At 40.0% G+C, this 27,352-nt stretch overlaps 1 protein-coding gene across 1 annotated transcript in view; it reads left to right on the top strand.

Annotated features, from left to right (window-relative positions):
* kif21b (kinesin family member 21B) overlaps positions 1–27,352 on the top strand; it is a 151,263-nt gene that overhangs the window by 51,765 nt on the left and 72,146 nt on the right. The window contains exons 2-7 of the mRNA XM_056468242.1: positions 13,039–13,261; positions 16,852–17,034; positions 21,165–21,314; positions 22,960–23,094; positions 25,195–25,362; positions 26,734–26,849. Coding sequence (XP_056324217.1) covers positions 13,039–13,261; positions 16,852–17,034; positions 21,165–21,314; positions 22,960–23,094; positions 25,195–25,362; positions 26,734–26,849 — 975 coding nt within the window. The remainder of the gene's footprint in view (positions 1–13,038; positions 13,262–16,851; positions 17,035–21,164; positions 21,315–22,959; positions 23,095–25,194; positions 25,363–26,733; positions 26,850–27,352) is intronic.

A 27,352-nucleotide genomic window follows, 5' to 3' on the forward strand; every position in this document is an offset into this window, starting at 1 on the left:
AGTTTTAACAGCAGACGGCACTCTAGGATAGTTGTAACAGCAGACTGTGCTACAGACTAGTTTTAACAGCAGACGTCGCTCTAGGCTAGTTTTAACAGCAGACGTCGCTCTAGGCTAGTTTTAACAGCAGACGGCGCTCTAGGCTAGTTTTAACAGCAGACGTCGCTCTAGGCTAGTTTTAACAGCAGACGTCGCTCTAGGCTAGTTTTAACAGCAGACGGCGCTCTAGGCTAGTTTTAACAGCAGACGGCGCTCTAGGCTAGTTTTAACAGCAGACGTCGCTCTAGGCTAGTTTTAACAGCAGACGGCGCTCTAGGCTAGTTTTAACAGCAGACGTCGCTCTAGGCTAGTTTTAACAGCAGATGGTGCTCTAGGATATTTTTTAACAGCAGACGGCACTCTAGGCTAGTTTTAACAGCAGACAGTGCTATAGGCTAGTCTTAACAGCAGACGGCGCTCTAGGCTAGTTTTAACAGCAGACGGCGCTCTAGGCTAGTTTTTAACAGCAGACGGCGCTATAGGCTAGTTTTAACAGCAGACGGCGCTCTAGGCTAGTTTTAACAGCAGACGTCGCTCTAGGCTAGTTTTAACAGCAGATGGTGCTCTAGGCTAGTTTTAACAGCAGACAGTGCTACAGGCTAGTTTTAACAGTAGACTGCGCTCTAGGCTAGTTTTTAACAGCAGACGGCGCTATAGGCTAGTTTTTAACAGCAGACGGCGCTATAGGCTAGTTTTAACAGCAGACGGCGCTCTAGGCTAGTTTTAACAGCAGACGGCGCTCTAGGCTAGTTTTTAACAGCAGACGGCGCTCTAGGCTAGTTTTTAACAGCAGACGGCGCTTTAGGCTAGTTTTTAACAGCAGACGGCGCTCTAGGCTAGTTTTAACAACAGACGGCTGCTATATAGGCAAAACCAACCATTTGGTAAATATTTGATGTCATTTAAATAAAATAACATAAATTTACTCAATGGATTGGTTTGTACATGTTTGATTTGGAACTACTCTCTATTTTCTATTGTTGGACAATAATGTCTTAAAACTGAATATAAAATGTATGTAAGAAACATGAGACTAGCAGCCAATGGTGTTTCCAGAAAGTCTTTTGCAGATTGTTTTAAACAAATACTCATGTGCTGGGATGTGTTTGAACAGCCACAAAAGACACATATTCTCCACCTACTCACTGAACACAAGATCATTGACGTGAACTTGCCACCAAAACAAGCTCTTCATTTTCCACTGTGTTGTACCTAAACCATACTCAATGGGTTACAATCAAAACCTTACTTGTGATGCACGTCCTTGCTTGCTGGGTAAAAAACAAACATGTGTTTCCAGAAATGAAACCTTGCATCCCTCATTTGAAAGCTTCAGTGTTTTCTGGCTTTGCATAAGTTATGACAGGAGTTGAAAGATTGTGTATAACTTTGCATAGTCAAGGCTGATTGGTGATTTATTATGGCATTTGTACTGTGTAATGTCTTGTGGCGATTAGTTTTTATGGAAGTGTTTTCATTACTACTAATTATATTCCATAATTTTATTCTTATTTTTAGTATTTAGATTATTTTAAGGTCATTTGTAGTTGCATAAGCACTTCACCGCATATCGTACCGTGTAAAGGTCTTTGCGCACTGAAGTCTGAAATTTTTGTATGCGTTTTTCATATTCATATGCGAAAAATTTGTCATGTAAACAAACTTTGCACATTGAGTCCGATGCAGATTAATTAATCCATTACAAAAAAACAAAACATTTTGGATTCAGTTCAAGCAGTGATGCTCTAGGCTAGTTTTAACAGCAGATGGCACTCTAGGCTAGTTTTTTACAGCAGACAGCACTCTATGCTAGTTTTAACAGCAGATGATGCTCTAGACTAGATTTTAACAGCAGATGGTGCTCTAGGCTAGTTTTAACAACAGACGGCGCTCTAGGCTAGTTTTTTACAGCAGACAGCACTCTATGCTAGTTTTAACAGCAGATGGTGCTCTAGACTAGATTTTAACAGCAGATGGTGCTCTAGGCTAGATTTTAACAGCAGATGGTGCTCTAGACTAGATTTTAACAGCAGATGGTGCTCTAGACTAGATTTTAACAGCAGATGGTGCTCTAGACTAGATTTTAACAGCAGATGGTGCTCTAGACTAGATTTTAACAGCAGATGGTGCTCTAGACTAGATTTTAACAGCAGATGGTGCTCTACACTAGATTTTAACAGCAGATGGTGCTCTAGACTAGTTTTTAACAGCAGATGGTGCTCTAGACTAGATTTTAACAGCAGATGATGCTCTAGGCTAGATTTTAACAGCAGATGGTGTTTTAACAGCAGAAGGCGCACTAGGCTAGTTTTCCTCGTTGTTCGTTTATGCTAGCCTACATAAAGCAAAAGGAGAGTTCTCCTCCTTATCAAAGAGCTGCGCTGGATTATCCTGAAATACAAAGTTTATTTCAGGCAATCAGTGGAATTTTGATGCATTGCTTGTCATACACACATTCACGTATGTAAACAAATCCTGAACAGAAACTGGCAGTACATATAGACATTATAATAGATGGCGGCCATGTTGACGTGTCGAAGCAAAGGACCGAAAGCGGACCGTCATTTCGATTATAATGTCTATGAGCAGTACGTCAAATGTATGGACACTAAATACTGCGCCCAGACACACACACCAAGCTGCAGAAGGGGAAAGGTGCGCCAGTCACAGTCTTTATATTATGCACTGTGTTTGTCAACATTATCTATAGCTCAATTGACGACATTCTGTATTTTGGTTTGTTCTTGTACGGTGGCTCTGAAGTATCAAAACACCTCTCGAAATGCTTTTTTGGTTGAGAAAAGCGGAAAAACGGAACCCGGTTCCAATTTTTTTATGACGGACGAAAGTTTCGTATTCAGTGTATCAATACGATTCATACAACATGAGGTCGAATTAATTTTTTAACGTGTGAAAATTACGGATGACAATTTCGTGGGCCGTGTGTCAGTACGATTCACACAATGCAAGGTCGAATTCATTCTTTAACGTGTGAAAATTCTAGACGAAAATTTCGAATTCAGTGTGCAATAATCTTAAATGTGAATTTGAATAACAGGTTTACTCACTTTTTCTATGTAAAGTCAACTAATAGCTTTTTTTACAGTGAGCTACTGTAAAAAAGCTGAGTTACACTAGTGTTACGATACTGGAATTTAGTACTAATTTGATACTGAAATTTAAAAAAATGTCCATTTTCCGCTAACATTTGAGTGCTGCTAATCACGTTCTTAAACAGCGCTGGTTTGCTTATATGTTCACGTGCTCAACAGAAATGACTGTGATTTGACTGTGAGGGTCATCAGTTTACCGAACTCACCGCTGTTTACTGAGTGTAACCACAGATACAGGGACACTGGAGCGTTTTAAAGCCACGATTCATCAGCGGATCGCTCATATGTCAGCTTATAGCCAAACCAGCTGATCTACATGACTTTGAAAGGCTTCAGTGTCCCTGTATCTGTGGTTACACTCAGTAAACAGCGGTGAGTTGGGTGAACTGATGACCCTCACAGCCAATCACAGTCATTTCTGTTGATCATGTGAACTCAGTGGCGTCAGCCGTGTTTAATAACGCGCTCAACAGCACACTGTTCGCGGGAAATGGGACGTTTTTAAAATTTTAGTATCGATTGCTACCGAATTCCAGTATCGTGACAACCCTAGATTACACACAATTCCATCATGCTTTCCCAACAGAAATCAGTTAAGTTAACTTAATTGTTTTTATTTATTTATTTATTTATTTTATTACAAATTTAAGTAGATTGAACTTAAAACAATTAAGTTGTGCCAAAAAAACTGAAGAATTGTGTCGTTTCAACTCATTTTAAATAAGTAGTTTGAACAAGCAGCCAAAGTCATTTTTTTGAGTGTGCAGTATTTTACTTCTCTGCATCCTCATTGTGAGCAAGCAAAAGTATCAAAGTGTTTAAGCGGGAAAATGAGTTATTTGTGGTTATGTTGGCTTCACGATGCACAAACTGAAGGATGTGGCAAGAACTTCCTCCTTCAGGACAGGAAGTGCAGTCAGAGCAGACTGATGACACTTCCTTTTGTGTTTTTATCCACGTACACAAACAAACACACAAAGGCAGCAGCAGGCGGACAGATGTGAGGAGTGTTTCTGTCAGGAATGACGGATCGCTGCTGATATTAAAATGCGAGGGCTGACATGATTTCTGGTGTATGAATTTAAATTGGAGCCACTGAGATATTCCAATCATTTTCTCAATTTGCCTCGACATATTAGGAAATAAAATAATAAAATAATTAGTAATTAAAATAATGCGTGTAATTTGTTTTTGAGTACGTTTTGTGTCATTTGAAGTTTATTTTGCAATACTCCCAAGTATATTATATGTTTGTATAAATATTATATTTATATTAATATCATATTTATTTTATGTTTAAGTGTTTCTAAAATAATGATTTAAATTGAATTAAGCCATGCTTTTAAAGTGTATTTAGTTCTTAAAAGATTTAAGTCATCAAAAAGTAATCAATAATATAGTAATATATAGAATCAGAATCAGAATCAGAATCGGTTTTATTGCCAAGTGTGCTTCACACACACAAGGAATTTGTTTTGGCTACAGAAGCTTCCAGTGTACATAAAGTGACAAGTGACAACACAAAATAATCTGAAAAAATAAAATAATAATAATAAAAAATGATAACATTAAACAGATGCGGTTAGTGAAGAAACCTGGATGTTGAGTTGTATGTACAGATTGTTATAAATATACAGGTTATAAGGTGCTGTGTACAAGTGCGAATGTAGAAAGTATTGCATTGTATATTGATATAAGGTGCTGTGTACAAGTGCGTATGAGACAGTATTGCACATATTTATTGCACAGTAGGGGAATATTTAACTGTTCATGAGGTAGACAGCCTGAGGAAAGAAACTTTTCCTGTGTCTGGCTGTTTTTGTGCTCGGTGCTCTGAAGCGCCGACCAGACGGTAACAGTTGGAACAGGTAGTGTGCTGGGTGTGAGGCGTCCAGAGTGATTTTGCGAGCCCTTTTACTCACTCTGGAAGAGTACAGTTCTTGAAGTGTAGGAAGGGTAGTGCCAGTGATTCGTTCAGCAGTCCGGACTATTCGCTGTAGTCTACGGAGGTCAGTTTTGGCAGCTGAGCCGAACCAGACGGTGATTGAAGTGCAGAGGATGGATTGGATGACAGCTGAGTAGAACTGTACGAGCAGCTCCTGTGGCAGGTTGAACTTCCTCAGCTGACGAAGGAAGTACAGTCTCTGCTGGGCTTTCTTCACAATAGAGTCTATGTGAGTGTCCCACTTCAGATCCTGAGAGATGGTGGTGCCCAGGAACCTGAATGACTCTACTGCAGCCACAGTGCTGTTCATGATGGTGAGTGGGGGGAGTGCAGGGGGGTTTCTCCTGAAGTCCACTATCATCTCCACTGTTTTGAGCGTGTTCAGCTCCAGGTTGTTGTATCTGCACCATAACGCCAGCCGCTCCACCTCCTGTCTGTATGCAGACTCGTCACCGTTCTGGATGAGGCCGATAACAGTAGTGTCGTCTGCAAACTTAATGAGTTTGATGGAGGGGTCTTTTGCAGTGCAGTCGTTGGTGTACAAGGAGAAGAGCAGTGGAGAAAGAACACATCCCTGGGGGGCACCAGTGCTGATGGTGCGGCTGTCGGATGTGATTTTGCCCATTCTGACTAGCTGCTGTCTATCTGTCAGAAAGCTGGTGATCCATTGACAGACAGAGCTAGGAACAGAGAGCTGGGCCAGTTTGTACTCAAGCAGTGATGGGACGATGGTGTTAAAGGCAGAACTGAAGTCCACAAACAGAATCCTTGCGTAGTTCCCTGGTTTGTCCAGATGTTGTAGGGTATAATGCAGTCCCATGTTGACTGCATCATCCACAGACCGGTTTGCTCTATAGGCGAACTGCAGGGGGTCCAGCAGGGGTCCAGTGATGTCCTTCAGATATGCTAGCACCAGTCTTTCGAATGACTTCATGGCCACAGATGTTAAGGCCACAGGTCTGTAGTCATTGAGTCCTGTGATCTTTGGCTTCTTTGGGATTGGGATGATGGTGGAGCGCTTAAAGCAGGATGGAACTTTGCGCTGTTCCAGTGATCTATTGAAGATATGTGAGAAAATGGGAGCCAGCTGGTCAGCGCAGGTTCTCAGACAGGCTGGTGAGACACCATCTGGCCCTGGTGCTTTCCTTCTCTTCTGTTTACTGAAGATCTGACGCACATTTTCCTCACTGATCTGAAGAGCAGGGGGGGAGAGGAAGATGGCTGGAGGTGTTGATGGCTGTGTAGGGCGATGGTCCGGGCTGTGTTGATGTGGTGTTGATGGCTGTGTAGGGAGATGGTCCGGGCTGTGTTGATGTGGTATTGATGGCCGTGTAGGGCGATGGTCCGGGCTGTGTTGATGTGGTGTTGATGGCTGTGTAGGGAGATGGTCCGGGTGGGTGTGAGGTGTCTGGTCATAGGTGTCAAACCTACAGTAGAACATATTCAGCTCGTTTGCAATATGTTTATTGCTGTCGATACTGGGGGACAGTTTCTTGTAATTAGTGAAATCTTTTAAGCCTCTCCACATTGATGCAGGGTCGTTAGCTGAAAACTGGTTTTGCAGCTTTTTGGCATAGCTTTTCTTAGCCACACCAATCTCCTTTGTCAATGTGTTCCTGGCCCGATTGTACAGGATCCTGTCACCACTCCTGTAAGCATCCTCTTTGGCCTGACGAAGCTGTCTGAGTTTTGGTGTGAACCATGGTTTATCATTGTTAAATGACAAGTAGGTCCTGGTAGGGATGCATAACTCCTCACAGAAACTGATGTATGATGTTACAGTCTCTGTGAGCTCGTCCAGATCTGTGGCTGCAGCTTCAAAAACATCCCAGTCAGTGCATTCAAAACAGGCTTGTAAGACCTGCTCTGTGTCGTTGGTCCATCTCTTGACAGTCCTTAATACTGGCTTAGTAGTTTTAAGTTTTTGCCTGTAAGTTGGTATAAGATGAACCAGGCAGTGGTCAGAGAGTCCTAGAGCTGCTCTGGCGACGGAGCGATATGCATCCTTTATTGTGGTGTAGCAATGGTCCAAAATTTTATTGCCTCTGGTGGGGCATGTAATGTGCTGTTTGAATTTAGGCAGCTCATGTGTGAGTTTTGCCTGATTAAAGTCCCCAAGTATGATAGTCAATAAACTGTAGTTATTAAGTATATTTTGAAAATCTATACAGTATACCATGTACCTGACAAACACATTAAAGTCAATATGTAATGTATACACAATACACAATGAGAGTAGCCAGTTTTAGATGAATGAATGTGTCATTTTGAGTAGAAAGTGAACCCCATATGTCAGCAAGTTACTACACCTAACGACCAAAGCAATTGAAATACAGTGTAAATGCAACTGGAAATTGTTGAAAATGTAAAATACCCTTATGGGAACACCAGTGTCAGAAAGGGGAGTTTGTTTGCTTTAATTTTATTAATTAAATAAAAATGATTCTGATGTTTCCTCTAAGACTCATACGCAATCGAATGTAAAACTGTTACAAGTAAAATAGAAGTTAGAAGTTTTATTTTTGCCTCTACTGATGTTTGATGTGGAAATGACACTTTTTATGGCATTATTCACTTAATCTTTTAAGTAAACTTTTTAAAAATTTGTTTATATATATATATATATATATATATATATATATATATATATATATATATATATATATATATATATATATATATATATATATATATATATATATATATACATATATTGTATTATATGTTGTGTTTTGATTTGTAAAGCACTTTGGTCAACATTTGTTGTTTTTAAATGTGCTAACAAGACAAAACCTGAACAAAACGATAACAAAACTAAACAATAGCAAAACGATAACAAATCAAAACTAAACAAAAACAAAACAATAACAAATCAAAACTAAACAAAAACAAAACAATAACAAATCAAAACTAAACAAAAACAAAACAATAACAAATCAAAACTAAACAAAAACAAAACAATAACAAATCAAAACTAAACAAAAACAATAACAAATCAAAACTAAACAAAAACAAAACGATACCAAATCAAAACTAAACAAAAACAAAACAATACCAAATCAAAACTAAACATTGACACATGCACTTCGGTGCTCACGGTGACCCGAGTTCAATTCCCGCCTCACTGTCCTATGCCGATCCTTTCCCTCTTCCATGCTTTCTTGTCAATAATCTCTACCATCCTATACATTAAAGGTGGAAACCCGGAAAAAGTGTATTAAAAAAAAAATCTGAACAAAATGATATCAAAACCAAAACGATAACAAAACCAAAATGATAATAAAAAGGTAACAAAGTATGACAACAAAATGATAACAAAACAAATAAACAATGAAAAAAAAAATGATAACAAACCAAAACAAAACAGATAACAAAACAAAAAATGTAACAAAACAAAATGATGAAACAGAACAAAACGATAATACAATGACAACAAAACAATAACAAATTGATAACAAAACAAAACGATAATAAAACAAACTATATAATATAATATTTTATTATATTAATAAAAGGTGTCACGGTGGCGCAGTGGGTAGCGATCGCCTCGCAGCAAGAAGGTCGCTGGTTCGAATCCCGACTGAGTTTGCATGTTCTCCCCGTGTTCGCGTGGGTTTTCTCCGGGTGCTCCGGTTTCCCCCATAGTCCAAACACATGCGCTGTAGGTGAATTGAATAAGCTAAATTGGCTGTAGTGTATGTGTGGATGGGTGTTTCCCAGTTTTGGGTTGCTGCTGGAAGGGCATCCGTTGCGTAAAACATATGCTGGAATAGTTGGTGGTTCATTCCACTGTGGCGACCCCAGATTAATAAAGGGACTAAGCTGAAAATAAAATGAATGAATGAATGAATATTAATAAATATAAATAATAAAATAAATCAATCGTTTTCATCAAAAAACAAACTGAATTATTTGTGGTGGATTTTGTCTCTGACTCATCTAAAGATGCTGTTTGTCCTTAGATTAATCCTTTAGCGAAATTAAAAATTGATAATGACACCGATAACACCCGCTGTCCTTATTTAAACTAACCTACCGCATTAAAACTCCTGCCCCTGTGGGAATGACTTGTCTTTTGTTATGCAGAATATCCACATAATTATTTAGCCAAGAAGATATGATCTCCCTGAGTTTCTCTCACAGGAAATGACAAATTGCTCGTCTCTTTTTATGATAAACAGATCAAACAAATAAAGGCGCTTTCTGATCTGAGAACAGTTGTGATGGCAGTATCGGTGTGTTTCAGTGGCGTAAGCTGGTCTGGGATCAGTGTTTAATGCCAGGTTCAGTGTGCGAGTGTCTGATGTGATGTGTAATCCTCACTGTGGGTTATTTTTAGTGTGTGATCCTCTCAGGTCCTCATGTGCTGTGTTTGTCCTCCTGATCAATGCGCTATAGATTGAGCTTTCCTTCTGACCGTGAAGAGGATAAAAGAGGCCTAGGCCCATCTGAGGGTCGTGGGTAGATTCTGGTGTGTGTGTGTGTGTGTGTTCTTGTTAATTGATTATTCATGGTTCTCTCTCATTTCCTGCCACATTGGGGTGGGTTTGTGAGTCCCTCACAGCTGTAGACACTAATGATCAATGTAACACTGAACTGGGCCTCAGATGGGACCAACATGCTAGAAGGGCTAATGATAGCGTGTCTTATGTGTTGCTGGTGTTGTAAAACAAAGGCCTTTTTGTAGGTTACTATGTGATGAATACCAAGCTATACCAAAAATTATCCAGACGTGGGAAGGAAGGAAGGAAGGAAGGAAGGAAAGGAAAGGAAAGAAGGAAGGAAGGAAAGAAAGAAGGAAGGAAGGAAGGAAGGAAAGGAAAGGAAAGGAAAGAAGGAAGGAAGGAAAGAAAGAAGGAAGGAAGGAAAGGAAGGAAAGAAAAGGAAAGAAAGAAAGAAGGAAGGAAGGAAAGGAAAGGAAAGGAAAGGAAGGAAGGAAGAAATAAGGGGAGGGAGGGAGCAAAATGGAAGAATAAACAGAACTGAGGAAAGAATCGAATGAATTTATGAATAAACACAATGATGAATCTAAATAAAGGAGCGGAATTGGAAACGCAATGAAGCTAATGAACAGACAGAATGTAGGAACAGAATCAATGAAGGAACGGAACAAAGGAACAAACAAACTGATCAAATCTAACGAACAAAAGGAACCTTACGAACTGAACGAACCTAACAAACGAACCTATCAAACTGAACAAAGCCAACAAATTGATCGAATGTAAGGAACGTAACAAACCTAATGAACTGAACAAACCTAACCTAGGGAAGGAACCTAACAAGCAGAACAAATGTACCAAACGTAACAAACTGAGCAAACCTTATGAACAGAATGAACCTAACAAACCTAATGAACAGAACGAAACAAAAAAAAAAAACGGAACAAACTGGACAAACCTAATGAATTGAACAAATGTAACAAACATAATAAACTGAACGAACCTAATGAACGAACTGAACAAACCCAATGAACGAAACGAATGTACAAACATAATAAACTGAACGAACCTAATGAACGAACTGAACAAACAATGAATGAAACAAATGTAACAAGCATAATAAACTGAACGAACCTAATGAACGAACTGAACAAACAATGAACGGAATGAATGTAACAAGCATAATAAACTGAACAAACTGAACGAACCTAATGAACGAACTGAACGAACCTAATGAACGGAACGAATGTAACAAACTGAGAGAGCCTAACGAACTGAACAAACCGAACGGAAGGAACCTAACGAGCGTAATAAACCTAACAAATGAAACGAACCTAATGAACTGAACAAACCAAGCAAACAGAACGAACCGAAATGAATGAAGGAATGAACAAACAGAACAAAGGAACAGAACAAAGGAACCGAACAAAGAAAAGGAAGTTATGAATGAACAAATGGAATGAATGAATAAAAGAATGAACAACTGGAATGAATGACTTGAGCAAATGTATAGATTTGAATGTAATGAATGAATGAATGAATGAATGTTTGGTCAGTGGATCAGTTTGATCTTTTTTTCTTAGGTTAGTTAGGCAAAATGGCCTGTAAAATACTGAAAAGTCTCGTTCATCTGTTGAAGATCTTCTCACTTCATTATGTCTATTGATGCAAATACATCAGGAAGAGCTGTCTATAGTCGAGATGAATGTGTATCAGCTCATCAGAAAAGCCTCAAGCAAAGGCTAATTAACTCGATTGAATTAATTGTTTAATGAGTTAGTGGATTTTTTTTAGCCTGGAGACTTAATTAACCTTGATGTTAACTCCAGGAGTGTTCAGTTGTTGTCTGCTAATGAAAGTGCTGTAACCTTCAACCTGGAAGAAGATGAATGTTTCTTTTGCTCTATAATAATGTGGCGAGCATCAGGGTTACGCCTGCAGTCCTGTATTCATCACAATTACTGTAACTGTGTTTTTCTTTGGACAACTAATCGCATTTCTGACTTTACAATTAATTAACATTCCTATATTAGTTCCTATATTAATAATAAAAATCATAAATTATTGCTGGTAATCATTTGGCATTGTATCCAAAGCATCTTGAAATAGAAAAGGATAGGCGTAATCAAGGAAAAAAAACAACTGGCTTAATTATTTAATTTGTCTGATAACTTGTTTTTCTTTTTAAAAGTTTCATCGATTTTTCTTTAAAATTAAGACAGGTTTCTACCACCCAATTCCTCCAATTTTGTAAGATTTTTACAATAATTCAGACGTTGTGTGAAGACCAAATTCAACTTTTACTCAAAGAAGTGCTCATTACTGTCAGTTCCATAGCAGTGGACAGATCAGAAAAACTCTGAAGGGGATCGCACACCAGATGTGCCGCTATGCGCCACGCAGCAATGCAGCGCGCACATGACAGTTGGAAGTATCGCACACCAGACGCACACATTCGCATGTTATTTAAAAAGAAACTATTCAGATGACGCTCTGTTGTGGTGCGCCAGAAATATGAACAGTGTCCTGAGTCGTAGCTGGGCACCGTGGACAGCTGCCAATTTGTGGCGCCGGTGTGTGTAACATATCTGCCAACACTCTTGTTTTTCCTGGGAGTCTCCCCGTATTTCAGACCCATTTCCTGCCGCCCACCTCCAGTATTGTTCTGTCTCCTGGAAAACTCCCGGAATTCCACCCCCCCCTCCTCAGCTTTTTGGTTCAGTTCCCATGCACACTGAACCCACCGCGCAACCATCTTCATACCTGCTTCAAAGTTTGCGCGCACCCCGCCCGCCGCTATTCACTACGCGCGCACCCACGGATAAAATCTCCCGGATTTCATGATCCGAATGTTGGCAGGTATGGTGTGTACCCTGATAGAAATGTATGTTTAGGATTCTAAAATGCATGGTGCGTTGCGGCACATCCGGTGTGCGATCCTTAAGGCAGGACTAGCGTTGTGAGCTTCTGTTTACCGTAGCAAGTTGGCATGACAACGTCAACATGGCGGAACTGTGTCTGAAAATGTGAGATGCACTACTCAGAAGCGAAGACATTTGGACTGACTGAATTCAAACTCTGTCGCCTACCGACAAGAAGGTTGCTGGTCGGCTAAAGTAGAATAAACAGACTTCCATTCAATCAAACTGCATCAGACGAAACAACCTCAAGACACAAAACTGCAACACTCAATGACTGAGAGACTGTTTAGATGCATGTCCATGATAAAAACATGGCAGATGTCAACTGTATGATGACTGAAATGGACTTAAAACATAACTAAATGCACTACAGAATGTTACATTTTCACACAAATAGGATGTAAACGCATCAAAACTCACTACCCTTGAGTACTATTAAAAGAGCTACTTTTTTCTGCTACTTCCACTGGCAGATTTAGATTCTCAGAGATGCTAGTTCCCACATGACTAGGATGCCGCATATGGCTTTTATTTAATTAATAAATTTTTTAAAACATTATTCATTGCTGTTGTCTTTCCAGGATCCGTCCTCAGATGGCGAAGGAGAAGATCGAGGGATGCCACATCTGCACCTCCGTCACTCCCGGCGAGCCGCAGGTGCTCTTGGGTAAAGACAAAGCCTTCACCTATGACTTTGTGTTTGACCTGGATGCTCATCAGCAGCAGATCTACAGCGCCTGCGTTCACAAGCTCATCGAGGGCTGCTTCGAAGGATACAACGCTACTGTTTTCGCTTACGGACAGGTAAGGGCTAGCAAACCAGAAATGCAATTAAATAGTGTGAGTACAGGGCCTTCTCAGCTCCTCTGGATTTACTGTCTTGATTGGAGGTTAGGGGTTTGCGTAAAGAGTTGAGTTTATATATATATATATATATATATATATATATATATATATATATATATATATATATACTGTATATATATATATATACTGTGTATATATATATATATATATATATATATATATATATATATATATATACACATATATATATATATATATATATATATATATATATATATATATATACTATATATATATATATATATACACACACATATATATATATATACACATATATATATATATATATATACACATATATAAATACACACATATATATATACACAAATATATATACAAATATATAAATACACATTGTAAGATCTGGCAACATCTGTTTTTAATTTAAAAGAAAGAGAAAGAATTTAAAAAAATAAATACAAAATTAGTACTCACATTTTTAGGCCGTGCAAGTTCACACACTGATTGTGGTGGGCCAAATGACTGTTGAATGTTTTATAATGTCATTTGAAGATTAGCAAAAACATCCCCGCACATGCTAAGCGGAATCATGTTAAGCTGTCTGGTTTGCGCAGCCATATGATCAGCTCATTTATTACTCAGTATAATCAGTGACCCGGTGAGCTTTCCATCAGCACTGCAGTGAAGCGACAGCTGCGAGGAGTGTGTGTGTGTGTGTGTGTGTGTGTGTGTGTGTGTGTGTGTGTGTGTGTGTGTGTGTGTGTGTGCGCGTGTGTGTGTGTGCGCGTGATTGGATGACGGGCTCTGGACACACACTCATGTTTACAGGCTCATTGTGCTGCGCTCAGGGTCAGTCTCTCACTCTGTGCACTATAGATGATATGTGAAAGCAGACGTGAGCGGACACCAACACCTGAGAGGAATAATGTCTCTAAAGCAGGGTGTCTGCAGATCAGGAAAAGTCCCATAATAAAAAATAAAGCCTTAGTAAGTCTTAAAATGTCTTAAAATCCCTGTTTCAGAGGTCTTAAAAATGCAATTGACCCCTAAAGAAGATTTCATTTCCGTTTTGAAATCTGCCTAAATCTCTATCTTCGTCTATCATCACTCTGAACAATAATAAAAACAGGGCTTGACATTAACTTTTTTTATCACCAGCCACTGTGGCTAGTACATTTACAGCATTACTAGCCACTCTGCATTTTCACTAGCCACAATTTTGTTGTTGGGAAAATACATTTATATGCATAAGTTTGACTTTGACATGCCACTGTCTGGTTTAGCTCAGCTACTAAATACGACCTCCAAAGACTACGTCGAATAGTTCAGACTGCTGAGCGAATCACTGGTACAACCCTTCCTACTCCCCAAGAACTGTACTTATCCAGAGCGAGCAGAAGGGCTGCCAAAATCACTCTGGACCCCTCACACCCAGCACACTGCCTCTTTGAACTTTTACCTTCTTGTCGACGCTACAGAGCACTGCGCACCAGAACAGCCCGACACAGAAACAGTTTCTTTCCTCAGGCAATCCATCTCATGAACACTTGATGATAATAATTGTGGAACCAACATCACTACTTGCCATACACTTTTATACACATATACACTTATTTAACAACACACTTTACATGCCAATTTGCACATAACAGCTGCACATATAACGTTGTATATAGTAATAAACATGTACATACACTTGTCAATCTGTATATTTGCACTCACTACTTCAATTTTTTTAAATATATTTATGATCTGTTTTTTGTCGTGTCTCTGTAATGCTGTTGCACTGTAGAAGCTCTGTCACGAAAACAAATTCCTAGTATGTGTGAACATACCTGGCAATAAAGCTCTTTCTGATTCTGATTCTGCTAAAATGACTTGATTTAGATTTTGTGTTATGTCCACATGCCTCTACAGTATATTAGCTTGCTCAATGTGCATGCGCAAATGGGTTGTGGCGCATTGCATTGTTTTTATTTCACATGACTTTTCAGGGCTCAAAATTAAGGATTTAACAAAAATTTATCTTCGACCACACCAAAAATAACGAATTATTTCTTAGCCACAAATTTTAAATGTGTCAAAACAAGCAAAATATAGCTGTATGCATGCACTTTTTAATTTAACAAACCTTTCTTTAAAGGGCACCTATGGTAAAAAAATCTACTTTTCAAGATGTTTGGACAGACATATGTGCATGTATGGTGTATAGACTGTCATATTGGGGTGATATAAACACACCAAGTCCTTTTTTTTTTTCAATTTAGCAACATAAAAACGGTGGACCAATTAGAGCGGTTTTCAGATCAACCGCAACTTCACGTAGGAGTGCGGTCCCCCCGCTGTGCGTATTAACATGTCCCGGTAGTCACATGTATAATCATATCAACAAGAGCAGACGTGCGCAAAGCAACCTGGAATAAAAAGTCTGTTCATTTCGCTAGGATCATCAAATGTGATCAAGAGTGAGTTTCACATGTCATTCATATCTTAAAGGTGCAGTACAACAAACCAGCCCCCAGTGAAAAGATGTATAAAATAGAATCTTGCAAAAGGTATACTGAAAAATCTGATGGGTGTTTTGAGCTGAAACTTTACAGACACATTCTGGAGATGCTAAACACTTATGTTAAATCTGAAAAAAGGGCTAACCTAGGTACCCTTAAAAAATGTACTTTTAAAAAAAATAACTATTGTCATGTATCTAAAATATGCACATTAGTCTGTGCTGGCTAGAGGTCCCAGATCACCAGTTAACTACACATACAGGGAGTTAATCTTATATTAAAGCAATGTTATTGTGAAAAAAAAGATAATTAAACCATATTAGCAAAAATAACTGTGAGCAAATTACAGCAGGTGAAAAAACATACCGCGAGTGATACTGAAAGGATGATCACGCGCAGACGGTTAATGTTAGGCCTGGTAATAATCTGTTTACAGAATAATTAAAACAAAAGCAGTGACCGCTGCTGCTTACTAAAGGACATTCATTCACTCATTCACTCATTCATTCATTCATTCATTTTCTTTTCGGCTTAGTCCCTTTATTAATCTGGGGTCGCCACAGCGGAATGAACCGCCAACTTATCCAGCAAATGTTTTACACAGCAGATGCCCTTCCTGCTGCAACCCATCACTGGGAAACACCAATACACTCTCATTCACACTCATACACTACGGACAATTTAGCTTATTCAATTCACCAATAGCGCATGTGTTTGGACTGTTGGAGGAAACCCACGCCAACACGGGGAGAACATGCAAACTCCACACAGAAATGCCAACTGACCCAGCCGGGACTCAAACCAGCGAACTTCTTGCTGTAAAGCGACAGTGCTAACCACCACCATGCTGCTCTCTTTGGAGTGTATTAAAGTAAAAGTATCCCTAAATGAAAATGCTCTAATTAATGCTCTAGCTGATGCAAATGTACTATAGTAAAAATACTACTTCACCATCCACCACTTCAAACTTTACAAAACTTGTTAATGTGATTTTTTTTTTATGTTATGTATTGAGTGTTTATGATGACATGATTTTTATTTTGTTTGTCTTGTTCACAGACGGGTTCAGGAAAGACGTACACCATGGGCACTGGTTTTGACGTGAGCGTGTCAGAGGACGAGCAGGGCATCATCCCGCGGGCCGTACACCAGCTCTTTCAGGGCATCCAGAAGCGCAGACTAGAGGCTCAGAGCGCGGACATCCCACCGCCAGATTTCAAAGTCAGCGCACAGTTCCTGGAGGTGAGACTATAACATCACTGTCATACAATGCTGTCAGTCTAAATCGGTTTTCAAATCGATGCTGTAGTTTAACTGTGAAATTTAACATTTAAGATGTGGGTGGGTGATATCGGTTCAATGTACCAGTAAATGTTCTCCCCACTGAAACAATGATAAAACGTAAATGCTGGGATATAGGGTTGGGCCGATAGACGATGCTATCGTCCATCGCCGATGGGTGGTAAACTTCACGATTCTGAGCCGGCAATCAATCGCCCCGCCCCACATTTATATTGATATATAACTTATTATTTGCATGTCATCTGTATAGCAATAACGGTCTTTTCATGAGCTGTGTTAAATTTTACATATAGCTGCCGCTTGCATGGCTGACAGCATCGTGAGGATTAAATGAAGGATTATATAGTACCTCTTGCACTTAAAATGTGTAGATTCAGTGGCAAACGCTGTTACCGAACCCCCGTCCCACAGACTTTGCAGTGAATGGCTTTAGTTATTTTCATAGCGGACTTTAAGTCAATGGAAGTCCTTTATCCACTCTTGGAGAAGTGTAAAGGGTGGATTAACATTCAGCACAAAGATGTGCCATTGTTAGTAACTTTAGGTGGTTTCTATAACAAATACGCTATTTTCATCCTCTCATCTTCAGCACTTTACGTTTTCATGGTTCTAGTTTCTGTCCTCTGAAGGCAGAAGGCATTGACTGAGTAATTGACAGCTGATATTAACCAATCCATTCGCGTTAAGGTCTAGCGCTGTGGGCCAATAAGAAGAGCGCAAAGTCGGGGCAAGCATTGCGGGCTTTTTTTTAACTCCGCAAGTTCACATAACAACTGTTTTAATCTGTTCCTGAGGGCTGCGTTTGCAGTTTTAGGTGCAAAGATACATTCTGCATCTCCTAAATCCGCGGTGAGGATTTTGCTGTGAAAACAGGTCGCACGACAACAATTTTTGCACTCGCACAAATGCTTCCATTTTTAGGTCACTTAAATAAAATTTCGAGCGCATTTTTGACCAAAATGGTCGAGCCCTAGCATCTTTACTTGTTATTATTTCCACATAATAATAATAATTTAAAATAAGGAAGTTATCATCAATCACAATACAAATTACAGTAAACTCCAAACGAACTCTTGTCTCCTCCACCAGCTGTGGGAAAAAGCCATTATAATGACACAGATCACTCTGCCTATTCATGCCAGAGTCCTAGGGAAAAAAGTGATTGACAGGTGGTGATTTGTGTGTAACTTTATTTATGGTTTGGCTATGGGTAAAGCAAAGACTATGTGGGTCAGGTAGTGAAAACGGTAGGCTACAATTAATTGATATTTAACAACAACCACCCCCATCTACGACGACGATGCTATCATGCATCGCGATGTTTCACATTAGACATCGTGTGATGCCAAATTGGTCAACATCGCTCAACCCTACTGGGATCTGCCTCTATAATCTGGAGCTGATTTGGACAGGACTACTCATCTCTTTTTTTGGTTCTTATGTTGTCAAGCTCCAGTAACAATAGCAACGTTGTTAAGCCCAATCTTCTTCCCCCTAGCCCTTGAAGGGAAGCGATGCAACTGACGTGGGTAGGTCACGTGATCATGACAAAATGGCAGAGGTAGAACATCCGAGTTCCATTCATACTGCTCACATTCATACTGTATTGAATAAACTTTTCTAATGAGCAAGTAGTATGTTTAAATTCAAATGCAGTAGCTACTGAGTAGTAGTTGATTTCGGATGCAGCCGATTAGTTTGATCAAGTGTGTTTATTTGGGTTGGAACTAAACTGCAGAGCTCCGGCCCTCTAGGAACTGACTTTGCTACCTGTGCCTTATCCCTACACCTTCAAGCTAAAGAGAATCGGGACACCCCTACCCCTTTCACACGAATGTGCAAAACCAGGGGGAAGGGGTAGAATTGGGATTGGGCCTTAGTCAGACTGGAGCTGAGTGATGTGGAGAAAGCGCATGCTTCTTCAGCATCAGTCATTAGTGCAGGACTATGGAGCCAGATGAGTCTCAAAAATAATACATTTTCAAAAATCAAACTCATGCATGCACAGCACATTTCATATTTACTAAATTAATTAATTCATTTTCTTGTCGGCTTAATCCCTTATTTATCAGGAGTCGCCACAGCGGAATGAACCGCCAATTTATCCAGCATATGTTTTATGCAGCGGATGTCCTTCCAGCCACAACTCAGTACTGGGAAACACCCATACACACTCATTCACACACACTCATAGACTATAGCCAATTTAGTTCATCAGTTCACCAATAGAGCATATGTTTGGACTATGGGTGAAACCGGAGCACCCGGAGGAAACCCACGCCAACATGGGGAGAACATGCAAACTCCACACAGAAATGCCAACTGACACAGACGGGACTCGAACCAGCGACCTTCTTGCTGTGAGGTGACAGTGCTGACAGCGCCCCTGTTTTGTGCATTCATGAATTGTAATTGCAATTTACGAATTTGATTTGCATATTTATGAATTTACGAATTAGATTTTGTAAATGTGAATAGTGTACGATTTTTATTTTGTAAGTGTGTTATTTCTGAGACTGATCTGGCTCCATACAGGACAGGCTCTCGCTCAGGCTGTGCAGACAGCCGTGTACCGTAAACAGATTACCCCCGTGCTCGTGTGAAGTCCAGGCTGCGGTAATGAGTTTAAACCTGTAACAGGCTTTTTTAACGACCCGTGCTACTCTCTGTCTGGCAGCGGCTGCTGTTTGCTCAGCACTAGTGAATAACGCCACAGATTTGTCTGCAGTTGTGTGGTGGTGAGCGGACGCCGTCCCCTGGGGCGCCTGTAATACACCATTAAAACCCCCTGATTTCATTACTCTCCTCCTTTCCAGAACTCCACTCTGCACTCTGCACGTTGTTTTTTCTATGCTAGTGGCTTGATTTATTGTTTTGAACCCTTCATTGATTTTTATCAAGTCGCTTCCTTAAAGGGATAGTTCACCCAAAAATTAATTTACTCACTATTTATTATCCCTCATGTGGTGCTTTTTGAGTTATTAAATAAAGATATTTTGAAGAATGTTGGAAACGGGTAAACTTTGACTTTCATAGTGGGAAAAACAAATACTATGGAAGTCAATGGTTACAGGTTTCCAAAATGTAATCTTGAAAGTCAAACAGGTTTATGACCAGTAAAGGGTAACTACAGTAGCTATGTTTTCCTTCAAATATGCAAATTTATTTAAATTTATGCGCATAAGTGGAATATAGCATATAACAATTGTGCATATAACAGTGATTCTATTCAACGAGTCCAAGAGAACAAAATCAGAATCATCACTTCCTGATAAACTGGCGCCAAATATCAAAAATAAAAATGGATTTTGCTGCGGTAGGAGAAGTCACTGTGGGCCTTTTTCTATATAATTAATGACTTGTGCCTCAGAAGATGATTCAATAAATGTGTTTCCATCTTGTTATTCTGCGCATTTACAAAATGTATGTGCATCTTTCTATTTAAGCATTTTTTAAATGGAATATTCCAAAATGCACATAAAAATAGGGAGATTGAAGGGTAGCTAAAGATGACAGAAGATCCTGAACTATGCCTTTAATTGAGGTGAAGCTGTGGAAAATGGCTTTTCTCTTTTTATCATTAGCATTATAAGGTTGTAATAATTTCTCATGCGCAATTTATGCGCATCTTTCCATTTCCATGAATTTATTTTAATGGATTATTCTAAAATGCGCATCAAAATAGGTGGATTAAAACATGGCTCAGCTTTGGGCGAATTAAGGGAAGATTTGTAAAAACCCTTTTGTTTTTGTCTTAAATATTAAAGTTATTATTATTTCTCAAACGCATTTTCAACATTTCTGTGCTTTTTTTTACATTAAAGCATTTTTTAATGCTTAATTTGTTCCAATATACGCATGACACTAGCTATGTAGCTAAATGTAGTTGTTGATGACAGAATTTTCAGTTTTGGAAGCTGGAGAAAATGCCTTTCTCTTTTTATCATAAACATTATAAGGTTGTTATTATTTCTCATGGCTCAACTTGTGTGGTCTGAGTTCTGACCTTTTGACCTTTGCTCTGTGTGTGTGTGTGTGTGTGTGTGTGTATGTGTGTGTTTGTCCTGCAGCTCTACAATGAGGAAATCCTGGACCTGTTTGACAGCACGCGTGATCCTGAGGCTCGAGGCCGGAAGTCCAACATTAAGATCCACGAGGACGGCAGTGGAGGAATCTACACCACTGGAGTGACCTCACGACTGGTCAGCTCAGAGGACGAGGTCAGATTGCCTTTCTTTGTTGTCTAAGTTCTGAAAGAATTCAAATGGACCACATTGCATTCATTCATTCATTCATTCATTTTCTTCCACTTATCCGGGGACGGGCCGTGGGGGCAACAGTCTCAGGAGGAAACCCCACAATTCCTTCTCATCCAGGTTCTCCGGGGGGATCCCGAGGCGTTCCCAGGCCAGCCGAGAGAGATATTGTTTCTCCAGGATGTCCTGGGTCTCCTCGAGGCCTCCTCCCGGTGGGACAAGCTTGAAATACCTCCGTAGGTAGGCGTCCAGGAGGCATCTGAAATAGATGCCTGAGCCACCTCAAATGGCTTCTCACGATGTGGAGGAGCAGCGGCTCTACTCCGAGCTCATCCCAGGTGACAGAGCTCCTCACCCTGTCTATAAGGGTGTGCCCTGCTACCCAGCGAAGGAAACTCATTTTGGCTGCTTGTATCCGAGATCTTGTTCTTTTGGTCATGATCTTTGGGTCATGACGAAAAGGACAAGATCTTTGATACAAGAGGCCGAAATGAGTTTCCTTTGCAGGGTGGCATAGACGATAGTAGGAACGTAGGCTGACCTGTTAATTGAGAACTTTGTCTTTCAGCTGAGCTCCTTTACCACAACAGACCCGTACATAGACCACATTACTGCTGCTGCTGCACCAATCCGCCTGTCAATCTCACGTTCCATCCCTCACTCATGAACAAAACCCCGAGATACTTGAACTTCTCCACATGGTGTAAGGACTTTCCTGGAGATTTCAAGTCACCTTTTTTTGGTGGATGGAGCACCATTTACGTTGTAAATACTTGCGCTCGCCTCCCTCACTACAGTAAGCTACCGCAACATGCCGCATTTGAGTTAAATGACATCAGGACGTAATAACCTGTTATGATTGTTACTGAACTGATACCGAATTGTCCGCATTTGCATCGCGGTACACATCCCTAGAGGCTGAGGAGTATAATCCCTCTATAGTTGAAACACACCCTCTGGTCCCCTATCTTAAAAATGGGAATTACCACCCTAGTTGCCCAATCCAGAGGTACTGTTCCCAACCTCGATGGAATATTGTAGAGACGTGTCAGCTAAAACAGCCCCACAAAACATCCAGAGACTTCAGGTATACAGGGTGTATCTCATTCACCCCCTCTGCTTTGCCACAGCAGAGCTTGCAAACTACCTCAGTGACTTCAGCTTAGGTTAAGGGTGAGTCCACCCCTGCATCCCAGTCTCTGCTTCCTCTGTGGAAGACATGTCAGTGGGGTCGAGGAGATCCTTAAAGTATTCCTTCCACCGTCTAATAACATCCCCAGTCGAGGTCAACAGCTCGGCTCTTCCGCTGCAAACAGTGTTGGTGTGCAAGTGCTTCCCTTCTGAGAGGCTGGATGGTTTACCGCAATCTTTGCATATTTTTGAATTGTGTGTTGTGTATTGTATTGAATTACGAATCGTGTTTTGTATATTTGCATTGTGTCTTGAATTTACTTTGTAAATGTATTATTTTTGAGACCGATTTGCCTCCATATCATCCGAATCCAATCATGCAGTCCAAAACATTTTTGATTCACTTCGATTGTTGACTATTGTATTCAATGTCAGTGTTATTTACGCTGTGTGTGTGTGTGTGTGTGTGTGTGTTCAGCTCCTGCAGTGTCTAAAGCTGGGCGCTCTCTCCCGCACCACCGCCAGCACACAGATGAACGCCCAGAGCTCCCGTTCGCACGCCATCTTCACCATCCATCTCTGCCAGATGAGAGTCTGCCCACAGCCCCAACTGGTACAAAAACAAGCCCAACATTAACAGAATATTAACGTAAACTCCCGCATCACCGAGACATCAGCAAGTTTGAGCAGGTCAAATGTTTTAAAGCGTTAAAATTCAGAGCGCTGCTGCTGTATAAAGTAAAGTCATTATATTAGACCACAGGAATTCTAAATGTCAGTGAACATGTCAGAGCACACTGAAACTCGACGCATCACACTTCATTTGGGACTCAGGAAGACGCTTATTTAGAAATTAGAGCTTCAAAATGTACTGAAAAATCATGATTATTGTTATAATAGCACATGCAATAGAGTTAAAGCCAAAATGATGTGCCCTCCTGTGAGTTTCAATTCTGTTTCAAATATTTCCCAAGTGATGTTTAACAGATTCAGGAATTTTTCACAGTATTTCCTAAAATATTTTTTCTTCTGGATAAGGCTTATTTGTTTTATTTCGGCTAGAATAAAAGCAGCTTTTAAAAATCATTTTAAGCAGTGATGGATTTAGGGTATGGGCAGTATGGGCGATCGCCCAGGGCGGCATCTTGCTAGGGGCAGCATGGGGAGATGGTGCAGAAAAATGTGCTCCAGTAAAAGCTTTCAGATAAGATTTATTTATGCACATGTATTAATTTAGAGGGGTTATCCCAGAATAAAGATGTTAGGGGCTATTCACATTTGGCGTCTTTGCACGCGCAAGTTTGTTATTCTTTATGTGCAACCGAAACAAATTGATGCAGTGCGCAAAGCCATTCACGCTCCTCACGCGCTGCTCTTGATCCCGGTTGTTTACTGTACATGCACACCAATATGCATCGACATGCAAGTCGACAAAAACGAAAGTTTATATCATATGATGATAATGATGTTACTTTGACTAATCATGGCTATGAAGCAGAAAGGGGGAATAATCAGTAAGGGAGGTAACTAAGACTTCATAACATTAATCCTCGGCCATGAGTCGGGTCTAAGACAACAGATAATTCTATAAAACATATATTTTTTTGTATTCTCATTAATATTCATGCAAAAGTCTTAGACTATTACTCTTGTTGTGTCTTTACACAACTTGTGTCTTGTGTTTTTCAGTTCCATTTAGGATTGATTTATGTTATTTATTTAGACTAATAATTGTGAAATAACGACGCAGTGACGCAGTAGGTAGTGCTGTTGCCTCACAGCCCGAAAGTCGCTGGTTCGAGCCTCGGCTGGGTCAGTTGGCGTTTCTGTGTGGAGTTTGCATGTTCTCCCTGTGCTCCGGTTTCCTCCATAGTCCAAAGACATGCGGTACAGGTGATTTGGGAAGGCTAAATTGTCCGTAGTGTATGGGTGTGGATGTTTCCCTATGATGGGTTGTGGCTGGAAGGGCATCCGCTTCATAAAACATGTGGTTGGCGGTTCATTCCACTGTGGCAACCCCGGATTAATAAAGCGACTAAGCCGAAAACGAATGAATGATTGATAATTGTAAAATAATAATAATAATAAACAAATTATTATATTTATTGAAAATAAATAAATATTTTTAAACGTATTTATAATAATTATTTTAAATGTATATATTTTCAAATATATATTTAAATATTGAAAAGATATATAAAGTCAACCACATAGTGTTTTTATTTCTTGGGGAAAGGAGAGGGGGTATGTTTGGGGGGGTTTCGCCCAGGTTGGCATTTAAACTAGAACCGCCACTGATCTTAAGGTCAATGTTATTAGCCCCCTTAAGCAATATTTGTTTCTGATTGTCTACAGAACAAACCACTGTTATACAATGACTTACCTAATTACCCTAATTAACCCAGTTAAGCCTTTAAATGTCACTTTAAGCTGAATCCTAGTATCTTGAAACTATCTAGTCAAATATTATTTACTGTCATCATGGTAAAGATAAAAGAAATCAGTTATTAGAAATGAGTTATTAAAACTATTATGTTTAGAAATGTGTTGAAGAAATCTTCTCTCCGGTAAACAGAAATTGGGGAAACAAATAAACAGGGGGGCTAATAATTCTGACTCCAACTGTATATTATTTTTTGTCCCTTTATTATTGATAATTCTGTGATGTTTTTGTGGTAATGGTGAATTATGGGGATTCTCTCTGCTCCTCCAGGTGAACGGAGAGCTGAATGGAGTCTCTGACGGCTCCATGTCTCAGTCCGAATACGAGACGCTCTCTGCCAAGTTTCACTTTGTAGATCTGGCAGGATCAGAGCGTCTCAAACGCACCGGAGCCACAGGAGAGCGCGCGCGGGAGGGCATCTCCATCAACTGTGGACTGGTATGGAAAATCTTCACATTGCAAAATACAGACATAGTTTTACTTCTGTTCAGCACTTTATTTTGACGGTCCCTATTGCACATTTTGTTCACCATAAGTTTAAAGGTCCGGGAAAGTGCTTTGAAATGTGCAAGTTGATGTTTGACGTAATCTCAACTGAAACACTGAGATAGGGCAGGGCTTTCAGTAGCTCCTCCCATTAAAAAAAAACAGCCAATAGAGTTTTGTTATGATCACAGCTTTGCCAGTGAGAGTGGTTGAACTCAAGCGCATCAAATGTAAGAAGAAGGGGGCGGGGCATGTCAGACACTAGAGAGCATTTGATTGGTCAGAAGATTTGATGAGAAGCTGAAGTATGAGGTGACGTGAAAAAAATATTGGTCAATTTAGGTGGAAGCGACAAACTTATAGACCCAAGATTCTCATAGAAATCAGTCAAGTTTGGTGAAGGAAAAATCATGGTTTGGGGTCACATTCAGAATGGGGGCGTGCGAGAGATCTGCAGAGTGGATGGCAACATCAACAGCCTGAGGTATCAAGAGATTTGTGCTGCCCATTACATTACAAACCACAGGAGAGGGCAAATTCTCCAGCAGGATAGCGCTCCTTCTCATACTTCAGCCTCCACATCAAAGCTCCTGAAAGCAAAGATGGTCAAGGTGCTCCAGGATTGGCCAGCCCAGTCACCAGACATGAATCTTGATGAACTCTGGGAGTCCTGCAAGAACGCTTTCTTTGGGATTGCAGTCTTTAACTCTATCTAAGTGTATGTACACACAAACTAGCTCATGAAATATACCATCACGAGAGTAGATGTATGACTGGATCATCATTAAGAGATCAGTTCCTTTAACCACGCTTAAATAAACGAGCACTAAATCAACACTGCAAAACTGGCCATGTCAGGGATATTTAAAGAAGGAAAAAATCTCATTATCATAATTGTTAAAGGCCGTTTAGCTGAGTCCTATTTTTTTCGCTGCAACTACGCTGTGATATTGGTATCGCATTAGTTTGAGATTCATTACTGCTCTCTTTTGGTCTGTGTTGGGTAAAGCTGTCAGAGCATGATGGGAAGTAAAGGTAATTACAGCAAGTTGTGAAGAAGAGCTGGAGACTGGAGGAAAGCCAAGAAGAGCCATTGTTTGAGCTCTATTGTTTTCAGAGCCCACATACTTGTTTTAAGAAGCCCATTTAAAAGCTTTTAATCATAGATGGCAGCATGCGATGGAGCGTGACCATCTCTCTCTCTCTCTCTCTCTCTCTCTCTCTCTCTCTCTCTCTCTCTCTCTCTCTCTCTCTCTCTCTCTCTCTCTCTCTCTCTCTCTCTCTCTCTCTCTCTCTCTCTCTCTCTCTCTCTCTGTTTGGCAGCTGGCTCTGGGTAACGTGATTAGTGCTCTGGGGGATCAGAGTAAGAGGGCGGGACATGTGCCTTACAGAGACTCCAAACTCACCCGCCTGCTGCAGGACTCACTGGGAGGAAACAGGTAATGGGTGCATATACAGTTAAAGTCTGAATTATTAGACCTCCTGTATATTTTTTTCTCCCAATTTCAGTTGAACACAAAAAAGATATTTAGAATACATTTGTAAACATAATAGAGTTAATAACTCGTTTCTAATAACTGATTTATTTTATCTTTACCATGATGACAGCACATCATATTTGACTTGATATTTTTCAAGACACTAGTTTCATTGAAAGTCAGTGTTGGACAGTTATTGAGTATTTTATTTTAGGACTCTTAGTGCTAACTGAGATAGGAAAAAAAGAAGGAACACACACGCTTCATTCGCAATCTTCAAACCAGATCTACACCATTGAGTGTGTCAGTGTGTACGCAGTAAATGTGACACACACACACACACACACACACACACACACACACGCACACACACACACTGGTTTTAGTAGACTAGGTAACTCCCTTTCAGCTCTATTGTTCTTAAAATAAGCTAATGATTGTTACAGAAGATTAACCCTACCTTT

This window comes from Danio aesculapii, chromosome 11 (assembly GCF_903798145.1).
Source record: "Danio aesculapii chromosome 11, fDanAes4.1, whole genome shotgun sequence".
In the NCBI taxonomy this organism is placed as follows: Eukaryota; Metazoa; Chordata; class Actinopteri; order Cypriniformes; family Danionidae; genus Danio; species Danio aesculapii.